Raw genomic sequence first — 19,633 nt, forward strand, 5'->3', positions numbered from 1 at the left:
TCTCGTCTCGTCTCACACGGTGTCTCGTTAATATTAGAAACAGGGTCGTCTCCACGAGACCGAGGACAACGACCCAGGCCCCGTCCACGAGATCGACCACCGACAGAAACCGACGACCCTACAACAGATCTAGATCCAGGTACACCACGACCACCGAGGAATATCGGGAGTCGGCGTACGAGCCAAGCAAGTCCAGGATCCCGGAGACTACGTTGAAGTACAACACGGAGCACAGGAGGCCCTCCAGCAGGACGCAGAAGTACAGGAATCGGGAGAAGACCCTCCACCAAGCTGAGGTGCTTGCTCCTCATATTTTTTAAATGCTCTAAAGTTGAAAGATTTCCATTTACCAATTTGGTGAAAATCAGTTGAGATTGAGAGTCAACTTGAACTTTCAATTAGCTGCTTATCGATTTAGAAGTCCAGATGACGCGACTGAAATATCTTACTGTTCGAACAACAGCAGCTGCTCGTGCAAAACCAGGAGCCGCAGACGCAGCAGGCGTACGAGAACCTCCCCCACAGCGACTCGCCCACAACCGGGAACGCGTATCTACAACCGAGCGGTCCAGACGGCAGCCTAAACGATTTCTCCCCGGAGAATTATCCGTCGAGCACGGTGGTCAGCACCACGGAGAACTATCCGACGTCGTTGCGCGACGCGACGGTGAACCATGGCTCCCCGTTGGTGTCCGACGATTACTCGAGGCACCAGAACTACCCCCAGAGTCTCCCGGAGCAATCAAACTATCGTGGCGGCTACGATCAGGCTACTTTGCAGCAGACCGGCCTCGAGAAGACCCCGGTGAACGGATTTAATTATCAGGCGCAGAGCGGGGATCCGTTGGACCAGGGTATCCTCCAGAGGCCCAAGGACTATCAGCTAGACGGCAAGGCGGAGAACAGCGACTACGAGTTGGCCACCACGGCCGATCCGCGGTCCAGGATACCCGACGAGCAACGTTACTCCTCGATCTACGAGGTGAACGTGCCTCAGGGCCAGCCGGAGTACAGTTTGACCGGGCAGGACAATCTGCATCGCCTCGAGAGCGAGAAAATCCAGAGCGCTGTCATCCACAACGACCCCAACGAGCAGCCTATCTTCGTCCCGCTGCCGGAGAACAAGCAGGAGGACTACGAACTGCCCATCTCGTCCACCGAGCTCACTCTGTCCGACGTGAGTGAGAAAGAATCTTAGAAACTGTCTAGATGCTTCTTTTAAATCAAAAATTTTAATGGAAGATTCTGGAAGCCTCGATCGACAAATTGGTATTCTTGATTTTCGTCTTACTTTGGCCTCCAGAGTCTCCCATTAAAATTTTACCCAGAGGTGGCCGAGTACTCTGGCTCTTCAAAACTGATGACTTGTGACTCCAGATAACGACAGAGACCACCACGACCAGTACCACCCCCGTAGTGATACGTCAACGGCTCCGAGGACGCATCAGTACTCGCGTGAACCACGAGCCGACGGTTCAGACGCGAAACAGAGGCTCGCAGGACGAATACGTTCGTTTCAACGTGGTGAATCAGGACTCCACCCGGACGTCGCACAGTCGACAAAGGAACAGACCTAGAACGCGTGCACAAAGCCACGGATCGCAGGTGCAAACGGATGGCAACGAGTACATCAAGATCCACGCGGTTCAACAGCAACGACAAATCGCCACTACGACGATAGCACCATCTACGATCACGACGACCACACCCCCGCCGGAAGAAGACATCGATTACGGATTTATAAGACCGCCGAACTTCCGACCAGTACATCCGGTGGACAATAGGTTCCCAGCGCCTGTCACCTATCGGCCCCAGCTTTCAGAGGTAAGGAAAATAGATCCTACGATCGAAAACACGGAACTGAATGTGCCAAACGACAGATCAATTCTTGCCTATAACGATGAGTAGATTTTTCTTGGAAGCCAAAAGAATATTAACGATAATTCTCCATTAGTTCATGCTTTGAAGGAATGTTGATTTCCATTTACCAAATTGGTAAAAATCAATATTAAGTAGAATTATTCACTTGAGATTGAGAGTCCACGTAAAGGTTGATAAGATGGCAGGGAGATGTATACGCCATATTGTGTGTATGCAGGTTAGCCACTGAGGAATTATTTTGCTAAATATTAGAAATAAACTCTGAAACAGGTGCCGCAGCAATCCCTGCTCCCCAGCGAGGGGATCGAGTCTGTCGAATCGAATCCTCAGACGCAGTTGCTGAAGACGCGTCAAAAGTACCAGCCGACGCCCAACCGTCGGCTGTCAGGGAAGCCCACGACCCTGCCACCTACGACAACGCCGTCCATAGAGGCCGCGACCACTACGGAAAGAATACCTGTTGCCACCATATTGCCGGACGACGCTATATACACGGTGAAATCGAAGTCACGACCCGACGAACCGAAACAAACGCGAGTAAGGAGCAGAATCCGACGACCCGTGAAGAAACGCGTGACCACCACCAGCACCACCGAGTCCGTCCTGGAGGCGCACAACGAGCTACCCCTGGACGAGAATTATCCCCGGATAGCCGCCCAGCCGTCCACCACCGAGCAACAACCGAATCTCTACGACGACAATTACGACGGGCAGTTCCCTTCGTCGCGTAATCCAACCGCTCATCAGTTCTACGAATCATCCAGCGAGAACGTGAGTGTTGCGTAACAGCCTACCAAGCGAATTACAGGGGACTTTGGACGCCCTGCAGCTAATGGGGGCTTGGACTTGTGATTAGAAATTCGAGTACTCACGTACCTTCCACCCTCCCAACGCCCTAGGCTTCGATCGATTCCTGTTTTGCTTCGTCAGGGCAGATGGGAACAGTCTTTGGGGATAATCAACTCCTTTTTTTGGGGGGGATCGTCGAAGTCCTGGATCCTTTTTCCTTCTTTGAGAGTGTTAAAGTTACGAACCTGGGAATAATCATTCCCTAAGGATTCAAAATTTTAGAACGTGCACTAGTGCTCATCAATATTCGAGCTCTCCTTATATAAATATCTAACTACCAAAGCGGTGGATCGATAGAGCAACTCTAGGCCAAATTTCAGAATCCTTCGTCCCGAAGTAGATGAATATTTGCGTCCCAAATCGAAATATCGTCTTGTTTCCAGTATCCGTCCGAGTTCGTGCTAAATTTCGGCAACTACCCCGACCAGGGGTCGCAACGCGAGGAATACGACCAGACGCAATTGGCGAGCAACGCGCAGAGGAAATACAGCCAACCGTCCCTAGCCAAGTCGCCGTCGGACGACGCTCACTCGACGACCGCCGATATTTACGGCGCAGAGAGCCAGTGGTCAACGAAACTGACCAGGACCTCGTTCCAGCCGAGTCGAACGGCAAACCAGGTGGCCGGGGAGCAGACCAAGGATCACGAATGGTTTCACGAGTCCCTGAAGGACCTTGGCGCCCCGGAGATAATCACCGCCGAACCGGAAGTTTCGTCCGTCACTCTGGTCGTTTCTTCCGACGACAAAAGGAGCAGCGAGGAGGACGCGAGGGACGAGGAGTCGATGCTGATGGGCACCACGGACTTTGGGAGGAAAACGGCTGTCCAGGACCACACGGAGGAAGCCAGGACGACGAGCTTCACCGGTGCGCCGACCACGATAACGCAGAACAAAAACAACGACCAAACGGAAACCTGGCTGTCGGATAAGGTGGAAAATTCCACCGAGCAACAGACCGCTATCGATTTCGCCAAGATACAGAAGAAACCAGCTGGCCCACCCGCTGTTAGAAAGGTACGGTACGCACTGGGTGCTCAGAAAGACTTAACACTGGAACTACCAACAATTATAGTGTGTTTATTCGTATCAAAGAATTTAAAACGATAGGTGAAGACGTAAGTGTTTATTCGGTCTCCTAGAGAAAATTGCGGAGTCCATCTCGTCAACAGGACCCCATAATATTAATAAAAAAAAATGTGTTCCAGGTCGCGCGAAGGAGAAGAGTTCGCGTACGCGTGAGACCAGCGGTCGACGACTTCGTGACAGCGGAGTCCCAGCACTTCAATTCGGCGGTGAACGGTTTGGTTCGCGAGCAATACAAGTACAGTTCGAAGCATCCCACGACCACGGAGTCGAGCTCGTCCGAGGAGTCGATTCTGCAAGACTTTCTGACGGAGATCCTGAAGGAGGGCAAGACTCCCGCGAGGCCCACGACAACAGAGACGCCAGAAGCCGCATGGACCATGTCTCCGGCGATGACTACGCCGATAGTTATCCCGGACGACGTCGAGGAGACGACCGCGAACGAGATCCAAACCACCACGATGCCCACCACGGACAGGCTTCAGGAAACAACCACCGCAAAGTCCTCCTACGAGGACATGATCACGCAACCGACGTCAGAAGGGACTTCATCGACGGAGGAAGACAAAGGCGACGAGACAAAGAAGTTGACCAGTCAGAATCAGTGGGAGAAGAGCGTCCAGGATGCCTTGGACCTGGGTTTGCTCGCTGAGAAGTACACCGCGAAGGATAACGACGTAGACAAGCCGAATGAGTCGGCGGAGTCCATTCAGAGCGACGAGGACGCGGCCAGCACGCGATCAAAGACGATCGATAGCGACGACAGTTTCGGGGACCTCGACGACGAGAAAGAAGGTGGCTCGGAGTCGTTCGAGAAGGACCAGGAATCCAGGGAAGACAATTACGCCCACCCGAAGAATCATAGGGCCAAGTGGAGCGAGGTGAGGTATCCCTCCGCGTTCGATCGTTCTCTGTCACGGAAACGCGACCCTAAAGCTAGCGTCGAGTCCTCCATACCGGGTCTGGTGACCAAGAACGAGGGCGACGCCAGCGTCAAGACGCTGTCGGATTACGTGAAGGCGATCTTCGACACTATGAAGAGCGTCGAGGAGGAAACTACGGTCGCGGACACGGAGAAACCGGAAACCACGACTACTTCGCAGATCCCGACGGAAGCTGAGTTCTCGACGAAGGATCCGAGCGTTCGTGACACCACCGAAACGATTATCCCCACGACGGAGACCCCAACGACCTTGGAACGAGTCGCCACGACGTCAGAGATCGCCACGGATCCACCCACCACGACTACCCCAAAACTCCTCAGCACCACTGTGGCGAGCAACGCGACCGAGTCGATCCTGGGGAAGGTTCTACGGACGTCGACGACCACCAGGGTCTCCCACATGACGGAGATCTGCTACAGGGGCCGATGCGTGATGACCAGGCCCAGCCAGGACGATCGGTTCAGATGAAGGGGACCCACGAAATCGTCGCTACCTTCTGACGAGTGCTGAAAAGACGGATCTGCACAGGGGGGCGGGGCCTCGTAACGCGCGATCTGCTCTTATTTATTTACCAGGGATCCGATTTGTTCGCGCGTCGAGGCGGTGTTTCTTTTTTTTTTTTTTCTTTTTTTTTTGTATATTTCCAACGCGTGGGTGCGTGCGATCCGAGTGGAAGGGACAAGTATATTTTCTTTCGGTTCACCAAACCTGAGTTTATCAACGTTCGACGATTCACACTTGCTTCTTACCGAGAGCGGGACAATCGAATTTCTCTTTCAATGGATCCGCGAAACAGCGGTACGTGTGACTATTTTTAAGAGCAAAATTGACCTTGTCGGGATAAAAATTTTCGAACGATCGCATCGTATTCTACACACCGAGCGGATGAAACTTGCAGAAGGGATCATGGGTCCCAGTCTACTCCTTCTCACGGAAAATGATAAACAAAGTTTCTCCAAAATGGCCGTCCACGTAGGATTAAATTAATCGAACAGTCCCAATTCAATCTTGGACGAATTATCTACGAATAAAGGGCCCTTCAAGCGCCTCCAAAAGCCCCCTAGGTTCCCTATCCCCTGCATTTAGCCCTTGTACACCCCCCCCGTGCCGCTGGTGAACGTGTTAAAAATAATCTGGCGTACCCTGGTTCGAGCACCCGGTTGGCTCGAGATCGATCGTGCGTCGTGACGCTTGTTTGCGGAAAGGGGGAAAAAGTAAGAAGGTGGCCAAACGTTTCTGGTCGCCCTTCGACTAGGATCGTAACCGGAAACGGAGGCAGCGTCGCTTTAAACGATAGAGGACTTAGTTCGTTTAACCGAGAACTACCTACCGCCCGCTGTTGGTACACGTGTAAGTTAAGCGTTTAAGTATTTTAATAAAAACGTACGAAAGCAACGGTCTCGTTTGCACGCGACCCACCGAAGAGTCCTTTCACCCCTGGTACACGACAAGCAGGCTTAACGAACGCCCCGCGCTTATCGACGATCAGTTAAGCGGGTAACCACTCGTGAATTATTTATACACTTCCCCTCCCCCTTTCCCCCGACACATGATTACTCTCAGCTGATCAACGAGACGCGATATTTTTTTAAAACATTAAATTTACGACTGATTTGGGTTGGTGGTGCCGGAATAAAATCGCGAATAAATTTAAAAACGAAACGGAAACGAAGTTGGAAGTTTTTATTCGTTGCTCTTGAATAAAATTTGCCGAGACATCGCGAGGATACTATGGGTTTCCATTCGACGAGGAAACGGACAACTTCGACGAGCACTTTCGCGTTAAATTGAGCCAACAAACTCTTCGTTCTAAAGTTCACTGGAGTTTATCGACCCGGCCGCATCCCTTTTAATTAACCCCCATTGTTTTTATCGAAAATCTCTTAATGGCCGTCGAACTATGCTAGATGTAACCTTAATTATCGCGACTCGATCTAACGATCGCTTATTACGCATTTACATAACCTAGAAAAGAAAAAAAAAGACCTTTTAACTGCTCCAGTTTTACTGGAATCGATTCGAACGGAGTCAAAAATATATTTTGAATCGATAGAGACGTTTGGTTCGACACTATTTTATACGCGTATTATTCTATGTAAATATAAGGTTAATTGGAACATATTTTCCCTGATAAAGGTGCGTGGGGAAAAGTGAAAATATGGAATATCGTTCGACGAATGGAGAAAGACCAACCCAGATGTCGGGCAGTGAATTAATATCCCGACCGGTACGATTCGATTGCGTCATTCGTTCGATCATCGTTTCGAACTCAATTCGGTCCACGAAATTCCCTGGTTTTGTTTATCGATGCGCGAGCTGGCTGCTGAAAGCCCGTCGCGTTCGACGAAGAGAATTATCAAAGCGTGCCGGAAGTCGCATTACGATCATTTTCCAATAGCGACGGTTGCCTATCCCGTCATGGCAGGTTGCATTCAATCGGGGGGAGAGGCACGGCCATCGATTCCTTTTGATATCTGTGCTAGGAGAACGACACCCCTGTCGTTTCTGATGGCCACTTCGCTTCCGGAAATAGGAAATAATCTGCTCGACAGTGTCTCGGAATAGACTAACGACGGCTGAATTTAGAGCGTGCCCTTGACACCTTCGAAAGAGCCAATTTCCCAGTCACAGCCTCCCCGATGCCGTGCTTTTAACGCGCCCTACCCCCCATCCGTGTTTTTCCAAGCTCGTTCGCGGCGAGAATCGTACTCGAAACCTCCGACGCACGACTTCCGGCCACGTACGACGCCAGCAAAATATTTCGAATCTAAAATATGCAACGATCCGCTTTACAGCGTCCCTGAAACCCAATCTATCGTAACTGTTGGAAACATCTGTATTCACCGAGATTTTTATCGAGAAAAGAATTCTGCTCGTCTCTGGTACGCTTCTGCGACCCTTTTAAGCTCGACCTTCTTTTTAAAGCGAACGAAACTTTGATTCTGAATAATAATAATTAGAAATTACCTTACAAATGAAATCAATCGATTTGTATTGGGTCAGACCAACAGCAAAACATACGAATTAATACAAAATTCTTAATAATTTGGAGGGGGATGAATTTCCATTGGTATTATATTAATTTTATGTTTGTGCGATTTCGAGATGCCTCGAGAGTGCTCTATAAAGCGAAAAATTTCGGTTGCAGGCGAGAGACGGGGAAGAGTTAGGTGTTAGGAGTATTAACCGAGCCGTTAACCTAATTTTTATGTAGCACGTGTATTCGAGGCTCTCGATGGTATCACATGGTCTGGAAAACGGCTAGGGAAGGAGAGGAACGATAAAGGTGGCTGGTATCGTAGAGTAGTCGAGCGTAAAATGGCGTTGCACGCGATCGATGGCGTGCCTCGTCTGAAGTTCGCCACAGATGGCGGAACTACGCGAAAATGTTACCTTGTTTCGCGGAAACGGCGAGAGTGAGTCACGGAGCATCGACATCGGCGACGCAGTGACACGGCCACAACTTTTACGCGGTGAAAATCATGTTCAAACTTCATATTACGTAATAAAACGAACGACGGTGATTATTCCTTTCGAATTTATGCGGGAGAAAACTAATCGTGGATAGATTACAAAATATATGGTCTTCTCTAAAAAGAAATTTTTTTACAAGACGAAATTTTAGAAAAAGGGAAATGTGGTATTACTCTTTTATTATTCTTCATAAAACTCGTTATGGATAAGTTTGTTATATTTCAAAATTACATTCTCCCGTAACGGGGACAAAAGTTTCTTAAAAAATGTCTGGTATCATCGAGCATCAGGAAGCAATCGTTAATTCCAATAGCATTCGCGTTATTCCAATCCAATTGTCTTGATTGAAACCTTAAATCAACCTTGAATAAAAAAGAAAAAAGTTGAAAACCAATGGACCGAACCAAAGTTCGACTCGATGGACCGTCTAAAAATTGATGTACCTATCTAACGTCTTCGAGTATTCTTCGGGAACGGGACCGGGATTAATTTCCGAAAAACTTTCGAAAACTGTCGAGACGAGTGTCTCGGGCACGATCGTCGATCCCAGCTAAGCTGGTATCACGTGCACGGAGCGAAGAAAGATTCGTAAAATCGGCGTATCGGAAGGAGATTCGTCCGACTCCGGTGGGCCGCCTAAAAATTGATTCCGTGGCAGTGTGCGGGGGCGACGTGTGGCGCCTCCAGGCGGTCAGCGCCGCGGTGTCCCGCAGCGACGACGAGTGGTGGGAGAGAGACAGACGGCCGACAGTGGCGGAGCGCAAGGGGTTGCATAGAGGGAGCGAATTCAGTTCAGGCGCAAAGATCCTCGGTTAAGGACGCGTCGGTCCTGCTAATCGGGACACTATGCCAGGCGGCGAGGGGTCCCCGATCAATCTCCTCGACCACCGTGCATCGACCACGTCCGGCGAGTGCGCGAACAGTGACGAAGATGAGAGGACAACGGACACCGTTTCTAGCACGATGACGACCGCCCTCGCGGGCGACGGGCTCAGACGGAGGAAGGTCATACACGCGGCCAAAGAAACCCTCGACAAGGGTGAGTCCCCGTAACCCTCATGTCCGTTCGTTGTCCCTTTTCGTGCTCCGTCTATCGGTAGACGGGGCACGGCTAGAACACCGTACGATAAACGCACGCTCGGGTGCATCCTCGGGGGTGATAAACACGATGACCCGTAGACGGACAGGTTTCGACAGGTTTCGACAGGTTACGCGCTCGATTCGCTCCGCCTTCCTCTCTAAGTGTGCGTTTAAGTTCGAGAAAAAGAGGAGAGAGACGCGGACTCTCACCCTCTCCCCCTCCTACCCCGTGCTGTGCGCAGCCACAGATGCGGTGCGCGAGTTCTCCGCTGTGCCGCTGCGGGTACGCGTGCACTCGGAATGGTGTAAAGGCTTGTACACAATCGTTACACCGACCACTCTGGATCTACGGCCACAAAGGGGTAACGTCGATTCTCGTTTCCGCGGGGCAAGAATTCTCCATCGTGTACGTCGTTGTAACGTACATGTGTGTTTACACGGTTGCCTACCCTCTCGGGAGAAAGTCACCAACCTGGTGATTTTCTCCCGGAGGGCATCGAGGTTCCAACTTCGAAAAGTGGTACTCGAGGAACCACGAGTCTGATTTAGAGTAGTTTATACCGGGGTCTGTCGGGGTCGAGAAGTTGACTGATCAATTACAGTATAATCTCCTTCCCAGAGAGCTTAGGAGATTATAACCAGCCCCCCTAGCCGAGTTCCCCTTTGACCCTGCATTTATTGACTCCATTATTAACCCGAAACGGTGACATTTTCCCGGGGAGATAAGCGTCGCGATAGTAGGGAACGTTCGCCGTAAGCCCGATGTGGCGACGAGGGTTATCGGAAAGCTGCCCCTGAGAGTAGGCTTCGCCGGAATGCATCGGCGACAATGAATCCGAGTGTGTAGCGGGCTTAAGGGGCCGCGGGGTTAAGCGGTCGGATTCCCGGTCGCTCCGGTTACGAAACCTCGCGCAATAGGTTCCCGTGACACGGGACGGAGGGTGGTGTTCCGTGCACCGATCACGGACGATGATTCTCTAGGGTTACGGCCGCTTATTTTCGGCGTTGATCGATTCACCTTGCCGAAAATCGTTCCGTACACACGCCCACCCGTCGCGACGTCCCCTTCTTCTTTCGTCGCGAACGTCACAGCCACGGCTTATCCCCTTTTCGCGATGCGCCGGAAGTAACGTTCTCGAAGCAGGCTTCGAGCTTTGTGCCCCAACTTTCCGGATTCAGACCATACGATCTAGACTTTGGAGGCTTAGCCATCGAAACACGAGGAGCTAGAAAGATCCTCTCAGATTTAGGCTTGACTTGGCGCTTCGAAGACTCGTGGGCTCAGCTTTGATGTCTCAATTTTTCAAGATCCCAAGCTTCCAAAGATCCAAACGATCGAGCTCTAAAGATTCCTCGCAGCTTCGAAGATTCCAAGCTTCGGTATTCTTAAGAACCAGAGCGTTAAAGATTGATCCTTAGAGCTACCGAGAACTCGAGCTCTCTGCATCGCTAGCTGCCAGGGAGATATATTGGAGTCGTTAGAGCAGCGAGGCGCGAAGATATCGGCGCGCTCGAGTATCGGGTAAACCATGGGATGCTGATGCGTTACACTTTTCGCACGTTGACGCGATAAAGGTGGGTCTCTCGAAACTCTAGCGAAAACAAATATCGATTTCTCTCACCTCCCGAGATACCGTGGAAATCCCCTTAATGATACCATCGTCGTAAATGATCCAAGAGCAAACTTCCTTGCGACGATTAGAGTTTGGCGGGTCTCCTAGACCCCGACGATAAAAGGGCTACTTCGTGATCGAGGATCGAGGAGGTTACAGGCGCCTGAATGCTCCTAAGTGCCCACCGAGTGGAGACACACTCGATGACACTTGTATCCAGGACCTTAGGAAGCCAATCTTAGACAAGTGTCGTGTATCTAGTACTTAATGCTCGGCTGATACTTTTTAAGTGCGAGGGATCAATCTTCCGCGGAAGAAATAGATTTTTAAGTGATCGTGGTGTGCTTGGTTGGACCTAGTAGTATGGTACATTGGTCAGACTTAGTCTTCTGCCCCACTGTTTAGACCTAGACTCGTGGCCTACTGGTTTAATTCAGGTTTTTACTCCATTTGATCAGACCTAGTCTTGTACTCCATCAATCGATCTAATCTTGTGCTTCAGTGTTTAGATCTAGTCTTGTAGTCTAGTTCCCTGTACAGTTTCATACTCCATTTGATTAGACCCAGTCTTGTGCTCCACTGTTTTTAATTAGTTTTGTGGTACAGTGGTTAGATATCATCCTGTGCATCACTGTTTGGACCCAGTAGTATGGTACATTGGTCAGACCTAGTCTCGTATCGCACCAGTAGATCTAATCTTCTGCCCACCATTTAAACCTAATCACGTAGTCTAGTTTCCTGTACAGTTTCATACTCCATTTGCTTAAACCTAGTCTGGTCCTCCACTATTTTTAACTATTTTTATAGAACAGTGATTAGATATCCCGTGCATCACTGTTTGGATCTAGTAGTATGGTAGTAACATTGGTACAGACCTGGTCTTGTCTCCAAAGCTCCCACCAAAAATCTGATATCGTTAAAGGCTGCAACCGTACGTGCTCTGCAGTACTCAGACCTTGCAGAGCTTATTTCTAAGGGGGACCGGGCTTCAAGAGTGCAATATGCGTTGCACTTTTCACACGCTGGCACTTTAAAGTCTCGAATATAAGCGACCAGTCGAGAATGAGCCCCCCACGGTCGAAGAGAAACACGTTTGGCTTGGATCCACGAGGATGCCACTCCACAGACCACTCGAGTGCGCCTTAAGGAGTCCACTATTGTGGAAGAAAGTTTCTCGAGAGGGTGATTGAAATAAGAATTCGAGGAATGCGTACGTTAGGGCGCCTTTGAGCGTCCATGGGTGTTGGGAACGAGAACGACTGTTCTTCGTGTCTCCTATAAAAAGAATCGATATTTCCTCTCCCGTGTTTTCTTAAAGTTTAGACTTTCAAACGCGAGTCTTTGCATGAGAAGTCTTTTTATAAATATTTCCAGACGAGGAAATCTCTGCATCGGTATTTCTCGATCGTATCTAGAAGCAAATTATCCCTTAAACGCCCCTTTTTTAACGAGACATTGAACGAAAGATCCCAAGAGTGTTTTTTTACATCTCTTTAACGTCGAAGGATCGCGTGATTATGTTCGTCGCGTGACACTATCGCAAACAATACTTTGGTTTGCGTTCCCAACGATCCCGCAAACGCGATTTCACGCGTTTCTGGTAATCCTCGTGAACCGTACGCGCTGACCCACTTCGATGCACGACTGTCTTGTACCACAATGTGGAATTATTATTACTGCAGCGGATTATGCATCCATCGTGCGGAACGTTCGACTTCCGGCTCGAGAATTACACGAGAAACGTAGAGACGACGAATTTATTCTGACCGCGGCGTATTTTAATACAGTTCACTCGGTTCTGGTGGCCTCAAGTAGCTGCAAACGTTCAAACCACGCCCAATGAAAGATCGTACGAAACAACAAACAGGCAATTACTTGTTAATTGAAGTACCAGCTTACATATAAAAATATAATTTAGTTAATTTGTTCGTTACGAGAAAAATAACAATTTTCAGCCGACTCTCTCGAGGCTCCCTTCGGTATTCTTCGTGCAAACGTGATCATATTCAGTATACTAATTATACATGCTATTATGAGTCGAAAATGTAGAATAAACTTTTTTCGTGCAGTGCTTGGTTTTCGAGATAAATATATTTGAAAATCTCAATGCCCCCGTCTGATCAATATCGAATATTTCTACTTACCATATTATAGGAGTGCACTATAAATTTTCGAAATCGATTTTCCCGCTTTCGAAATAGCATGTCAATAAATTTTAATCAACATCGCGGGGCGTGAGTGCGATTAAACACGATTTGGCTGGCGTGTCTGACCATTATCGACTGTTTCTACTTGTTCCGTTGTAAGCACGCTCCATCAATATTCGTGATCGATTTTCTCGTAAACGGTGCCTCGTACAAATAAACTTTATTCTACATTCTTTACTTATTATCTCACATAGAATCACCTTCCATTTGATTCCTGACCCCGAAAAATGAAAAAACCCCTATAAAAATGATCCAATATTGAAACAGCCATAACTCCTACAATAGTGAATATATTTCAATGAAACTTTTTTCTGAAGTAGAGCCCATAGGTACTTACAAAAAAGTATTAGACAACTTTTCTATAGGGCGTCAAACAAAATTACTAAAAATCAAATTACGAATTTTTAAGAAAAATCGACAAGGGGTAGATGCCTAAATTTTTCGGCGAAATTGAAAAGTTAAAAATCATTCTAAAAAAATTATTTTCGGTTGTAAGGGTCAATTACAATCAGTTTTGATCATTAGACATATCTTCGAAATCGTAACCACTTTCGAGAAAAAAATTCAGTATTTGACGGAACAGTACTGGCGGAACTTTAAACGTTAATAACTTTTTAACGAAGCCTCCATTAACAAATTGGTATTCTTGATTTTCGTCCTATTTTGACCTCTAAAATCCCCCAGTAAAATTTTTCCCAGGGCTGGCCGAACACCCTGTATAAACAATATAAAACTCGACGAGCGACGAGCTCGTCCTTTTAAAAACAAATCTTACAGAGAATTAAGTACCACGCGAGGAAGTTAAGTAAACTTCGTCTCTATCTTAATGAAATCTCAGGTTTCCTCGCGAATTTTCAGCAATTAATAATTCCGGAAAATTCTCAGACGCTATTTCGTCGGACGTAATTTCCACGTCATCGTAGGATCTAGATTCGGCCATTAAAATTTTTCACACCAGCACCGGAACATCCGGGCACGAGACAGGCATAATTAGAAAATTTAATGCGATAAAAAGAAAAGTGCCACAATATATTTTCGTGCTTCCAACGCGTTGGGAATTTTTAATTCGATTAGAGAAGGTTTCTCTTTGCTCGCGGTCTCAAACATTTCTGGGACAGGACTAATTTCACGAGTAACGAAACAAATGTGTGAAACTACCCCGGGAAAGGGTGGGGGGAGATTGCAGGAAGGAAGGAACGCAGATTTAATCGCGAGGATTAATTATATGAGCGATGGACGAGGCTGTTACAAACACCCGGGAACAAAGGGTAACAATTTTACCACCCCTAAAGAGAGCCTAACGAACCGTGTGGACGTGGGGAGAAAAAGTTTGCACGCGGTCTGTTAATAATAGTCTGTGAAGGAAAAGAGTTTCGCTCACTTCTGAAAACGGAACTTCTACAGCTTGGTAAACGTTAAATTGTTTACCAAGAGTATTTAAGCCTGAATATTATTAAAAACATTTCATTTTTGCTTGTCTTTCAAAGCAAATGTTTTCCCCCTCCGCAAAAAACAAGTGACTAATTCGACCAAGTTAAATCAAACATCTTGTACGCGATTCGACTCGCGCAGGAAGATTCCGGGACGAATTAATCGCGTAAGACGGGGATTTGCTGTGCTTCGGAATAAACGTGAACCGTTTCGCTCGAAGAACCGCGTCAGAATTTCAATTTAAATTCCGCCATCCGTCCGACGTTCGAAAACTTGGAGATGCCACGTAAATTAGGAAGATTGACACCTCGCGAAGGGACCGTAACACGAAGCAGACGTTCCAAAACCACAAAATAAAGCACTCAGAAGACCGATAATGTTCTCAAAATTTTCAAAATTCTTCTTTCGACGTAAAAATTCCAAAAAGTGTCCTCTGCATTATAGACGAAACTAAGTTCGTAGCCAAAGATCCGATCGAATGTTTTGGTTGGTTGTACAAGCAGTTACACACCGTGAACACTCTGAGCCACTAGTGTCCAACCGAACGATCACTATAGTGTTCTATTGTGGACGACACGACCGATTGGAATCGTTGGGCAGCTTTGTGGCAAAACGGACATTGTAGTAACTGGAGCAACTTGGCTGGGAAAGGATGACCTAACATATAACTGTGAGATTGTTCTATCGCTTGTTTAGCTGAATCGCCAACTTCGTTCAAACAGAGCAATGAAACAGTGTCGACGAAGTCAGAAACGCCCTCCATAATCGTCGATGAACGAAAAGGAATTATTTACAATAGGAAAATTGTATTCTCGCAGGAAAATGGTGGGCGTGCACTACTTGCGCCATCTACGATGACTCTTAAGTTCCTGTGCCCCAATTTTAAGAAATATACCGTTCAAAACAAATGAAATATTCGAAAAAATAGGTTTAAAATAGTGATATTTACCTCGTCTATTAATTTCTAAACAAAATGGCGACCCAATTGGTCGAAACATACCCAAAATGATAGAATTTCAACGACGTTTTCGTGGGCAGAACGTCGCATACGACATCGCGATAGAGTTTGGGTGTTCTTGGATGAAACATGGTCGATTTTAATAGACTCTAACTATAGAGCAACTCGCCTGTTCTACTAGAGATAACGTTCCTCGCTTAGGTAGCGCGTTGCTTGACTTTGTTCAAGTTTGCGCATAATTACAGCTTCGGGACGCTGCGAAGACGAAATAGAGTTTAGGCAAATTCGAGTCTCGGTTATAGCGAACACAAATTCACTTTGACATTTTGACGCCACGATTTCTATTTTCTAATTACACTAAACAGACTCTCCTGACAGTAAATATGACTCGAGTAGGTGTGTTAAATCGAAAAATTCAGCCAACTGTCTTTGTTCTTCGCAGAGGATCGTGCACATCTTTTTCTCCACCCAATGTAGCTTAAATGTGTCACTGTTATTTAAGGTAGATCATTAGCTCCGATACTGTGTGGATTAGAGAATCTCACCCTTAATAGAGACGCTTGAAATCGACCCTCTGGGATGGACACCAGGCTTTTCTCTCGCTATCGCCTCGTGTCTCTATTTCCTATAGGAAATGGGTGGAATTAGCCGGACATAGGACTGTAGCGAAACGTGGGGTGTTGTTTAGCTACCCACAATCGATAAAGGTCTCGGGGAAAACAGGTGTTCGGAAGAACGCCATTGTGTCCACGATAGGTACATCGTCTGACGCTCAATGTTCAAATTGTGTCACTATCTTCTATTCTGAAATAGATTTCTCGGCCTGTTCCTTGTGAAATTTAATCGAAAATTTTAATTATGTCATTAACGTGAACAATAGTCTAACACTGATCCTCGATGGAGGAACCCATTTCACTACTATCATTCCTATCTCTGCTAGGCCTGGTTGGATCTCGTGATCTCTCAGTGTCCCTTTCTAGCGAAATTTAATCTTGGGGTTAGATCTGATTAACTCACTCGCGATTTAAGCGTCTCGTCATAACGAAATTTAATCATAGTCTTGGCTCGTACTATCGTGATCCTGAATAATCGTGAGAAATCTAGGACCAATCCTTGGCATCATCCACGACTTCGTAGAGAAATTTATTACCACTACCACAGAGTATGATTAGATATCTCAAGCTCTGTGTCTCTTTCGAATTGAAGCGTAACGAACAATTAGGTCTCTTTTTAATCACAAGGTAAAAAAACGGATCGTCAATGCAGTTATCGTAAATTTTTAAAGCAATTGATTAATTAGAATTGGAGTAATTCTGCACACCGTTTTGTAGAACATTGTTCCAAGGAAAATGCATTTAAAGTTTGAAATACTTTAAGCAGATATACGTCATTGTTCGAGGCTCTAAATTTTCAGCAAAAACGTTGTTAATGATTTTAAGGCTTCAAACTATTATTTAAGCCAACAGACAAACTATCGAATTTTTCAAAATTTTAGGGTTACCTAACCACTTAATATCAAACGAAATTTAATCAAAATCGGGGTTAGGCCTCTCGAACCCCCGGAAGGTTTCTGCCTAATGAGCTTTAATCAAAGATTTCGATCAGGCCTGATAAGGTCTCTTAAGTTCATTAAGCGTCCTCCTCCTGGCGGCAGTATTTTTTTTTCGACCCAGAAAAAAAACTTTGTCGCACGGTTAACGATTAAGTTACGCGATCGTGTAATACTTCCACGGAATTGCCGGTTACCGAACGAACGGGAGGGGGGGGTTCGAAAACCAATTCCGTGGCTTATAGCCGTTGACCAGAAAATTACCTCGAGGCTGGCGCTCGAAACGATGCCGGTATTCCTTTATTGCGGCCTCGGATCCTTGGGAAAAATTTTCCGGAAGCGAGGGTGGCTGCCGGGGGAAACGAAACATCGAAGAAATAGAATTGTCTCGTCTACAGGGACCCGTATTTCTTGATCGTCCAGCGACAAAAACGAGCCACGAATCCACGTTCGTCGTTTTATCAGCGATGTCCGGCTCAAGGTTTCGCTCCCGGCGAGATTTTCGCCGCTTCCAGACGGTAATTTAATTTGCCACCGAGTCTGACGGATTCTCGCTCGTAATTGTCAGTTCCCAAGCTGTAAATTATCCTGGATTTCACGAATTTATTAATTCCGGCGAAAAAAGTGTTCGTTAGCCCGGTGGATGGAAAGGGTATCAAACTGAGAATTATCGTACGTTCGAGAGGCACTCGAGAGTTTCTTAATAATCCCCGAGTTCCGGCGACTGATTTCGGGATTCATTAAAATCCGAGGAAACGATATTTCCCTTTGACGTTTCAAAGAGTTAACTCGACCGTGCCGTGCGGAAGTTTCATTGTTTACGACGTTGGAAAAACATTTCCGGAAAAGGAACCTCGGTAGTTCGAGGATAATTGAATTTGCGATGCGAAGTACGGAGCGGAGAATGTCACGTGACAGCACGATTAATGGCGGGAACACGTTATTTGTCACGCGAGCGCACCGAAACCCAACCTCCACGGTGTAATCGCTTATAGGAGACACGGTATCGCGTCGTTTCACGCGATATTACGTAATCTCTGATTTTTAGATCCGTGTTTACATCCTCCCAGACTCGCGATCATTCGTATCGAATATCAGTATCGAAATATGGCTGCTCTGTTAGAGAAATATTTCTCAGCCACTGGATGGATGTCTGGTCATCGCCTGCTGAGAAGCAATAAATGATCGAGCTCGTCGCAAATGTAAAACGGAACAGTTCTGTGCAGCCATTTTTACTTTTACATAAATTTCCATTTCGTTCGTTTATTGTATCTGAGTTTATTATTTCGTATCCCGACCTCATCAACATGCCCGAGAATTAATTATTCTCAACTGTAACTCAACTCTTCCCTTTTCTAAGCGCGATCCCAAGCGAATCGATCGATAGATCGATGGCTGACGTTGGCTGGCAGCTACGTATTTCCGCCTGAAAACCACGTCAAAGGCCAATCACCGTCGACGCCACGAATTTAAACTCGATTTACGTGAAACGAAGGACGGCCGCCTCTTGCCGTGCTAACGCGACGTTTCATTATCAAGATCGTCGCGTCCCCATCGATTACGCAAGCTATTAACGCCTGTGATTTAGCGGTTTATTAAAGGACGGGACGGTTCTCGCTTCGTCGACGGCGTGGAAAACCGATTCCCCGTGAAAATTACGCGACGCCTCGCTAACGACGCGTCTCGTTAGGAAACGGAGACGGCTGGGGATCGATATTTAATAACAATAATTATAACTGCCGACCATCGCAGTCCTAGCGAACTTTATTACAGCGTTTTCGACTCGAGGACTTTGGTCCTGTTCGTTCCCACGAGTTATCTCAGGCTCTAATGGCCAAACGTTGTCAGTGTATTCTACAGAACTGAATCTTCGGGTCGAAAACATTCTAACAAAGTGTTACTCGGACCTACTTTCGGAATTTAATGATAACAATTCCCTGTTTCAGCGTCCCGTCTTCTTAGACAGAAGATACCATGCACCGGCCACTTGATGACCCCCCGCCGCCTTTGGATACAAAAGGTACCAACTCAGGTGTGTACAAACAATATAATTAACCATTTCCCCAACCAACTGTACAAGTTTGTTAACATAAAAACCAACGAAATTAAAATTACGAGAGTTTATAAACGTCGACTGCATATTATACAGGGTGTTCGGCCACCCCTGGGAGAAATTGTAATGGGAGATTCTAGAGGCCAAAATAAGACGAAAATCAAGAATACCAATTTGTTGATGGAGGCTTCGTTAAAAAGTTATTAACGTTTAAAGTTCCACCAGTACTGAATTTTTTTCTAGAAAGTGGGTAGTATTTCGGGGGTATGTCTATTCACCAAAAATGTTTGTAATTGACCCCCGCAACCAAAAATAATTTTTCCAGAATGATTTTAAATTTTTTAATTTTGTCGAAAAATTTCACATGTTCTCGAATTTTTTTCTACAAAGTGGGTAGGATTTCGGGAGTATGTCTAATGACTAAAAATGATTGTAATTGACCCCTGTAACTAAATATAATTTTTCCAAAACGATTTGAAATTTTTTTTCCCGTCGAAAAATTTCACAGC

The 19,633-nt window shown here is 46.7% G+C and overlaps 2 protein-coding genes across 7 annotated transcripts in view; both read left to right on the forward strand.

Annotated features, from left to right (window-relative positions):
• LOC143342731 (uncharacterized) overlaps positions 1 to 6,089 on the forward strand; it is a 32,659-nt gene extending 26,570 nt beyond the window's left edge. Inside the window, exons 5-10 of the mRNA XM_076766911.1 lie at positions 38 to 296; positions 467 to 1,177; positions 1,378 to 1,824; positions 2,152 to 2,652; positions 3,114 to 3,746; positions 3,938 to 6,089. Coding sequence (XP_076623026.1) covers positions 38 to 296; positions 467 to 1,177; positions 1,378 to 1,824; positions 2,152 to 2,652; positions 3,114 to 3,746; positions 3,938 to 5,227 — 3,841 coding nt within the window. The 3' untranslated portion in view covers positions 5,228 to 6,089. The remainder of the gene's footprint in view (positions 1 to 37; positions 297 to 466; positions 1,178 to 1,377; positions 1,825 to 2,151; positions 2,653 to 3,113; positions 3,747 to 3,937) is intronic.
• A 2,725-nt stretch (positions 6,090 to 8,814) lies between these two features.
• Positions 8,815 to 19,633, forward strand: part of Wwk (anoctamin 8 white walker) — a 35,780-nt gene continuing 24,961 nt past the window's right edge. For 2 of the 6 annotated variants that reach the window (XM_076766273.1, XM_076766269.1), the window contains exons 1-2: positions 8,816 to 9,272; positions 19,018 to 19,103. In XM_076766273.1, coding sequence (XP_076622388.1) covers positions 9,080 to 9,272; positions 19,018 to 19,103 — 279 coding nt within the window. In that variant the 5' untranslated portion in view covers positions 8,816 to 9,079. Of the gene's footprint in view, positions 9,273 to 19,017; positions 19,104 to 19,633 lie in introns of all 6 variants that reach the window. The other 4 variants (XM_076766270.1, XM_076766268.1, XM_076766271.1 and 1 more) reach the window with 4 other exon arrangements.

Source organism: Colletes latitarsis, chromosome 6 (assembly GCF_051014445.1).
Source record: "Colletes latitarsis isolate SP2378_abdomen chromosome 6, iyColLati1, whole genome shotgun sequence".
NCBI classification, from domain to species: Eukaryota; Metazoa; Arthropoda; class Insecta; order Hymenoptera; family Colletidae; genus Colletes; species Colletes latitarsis.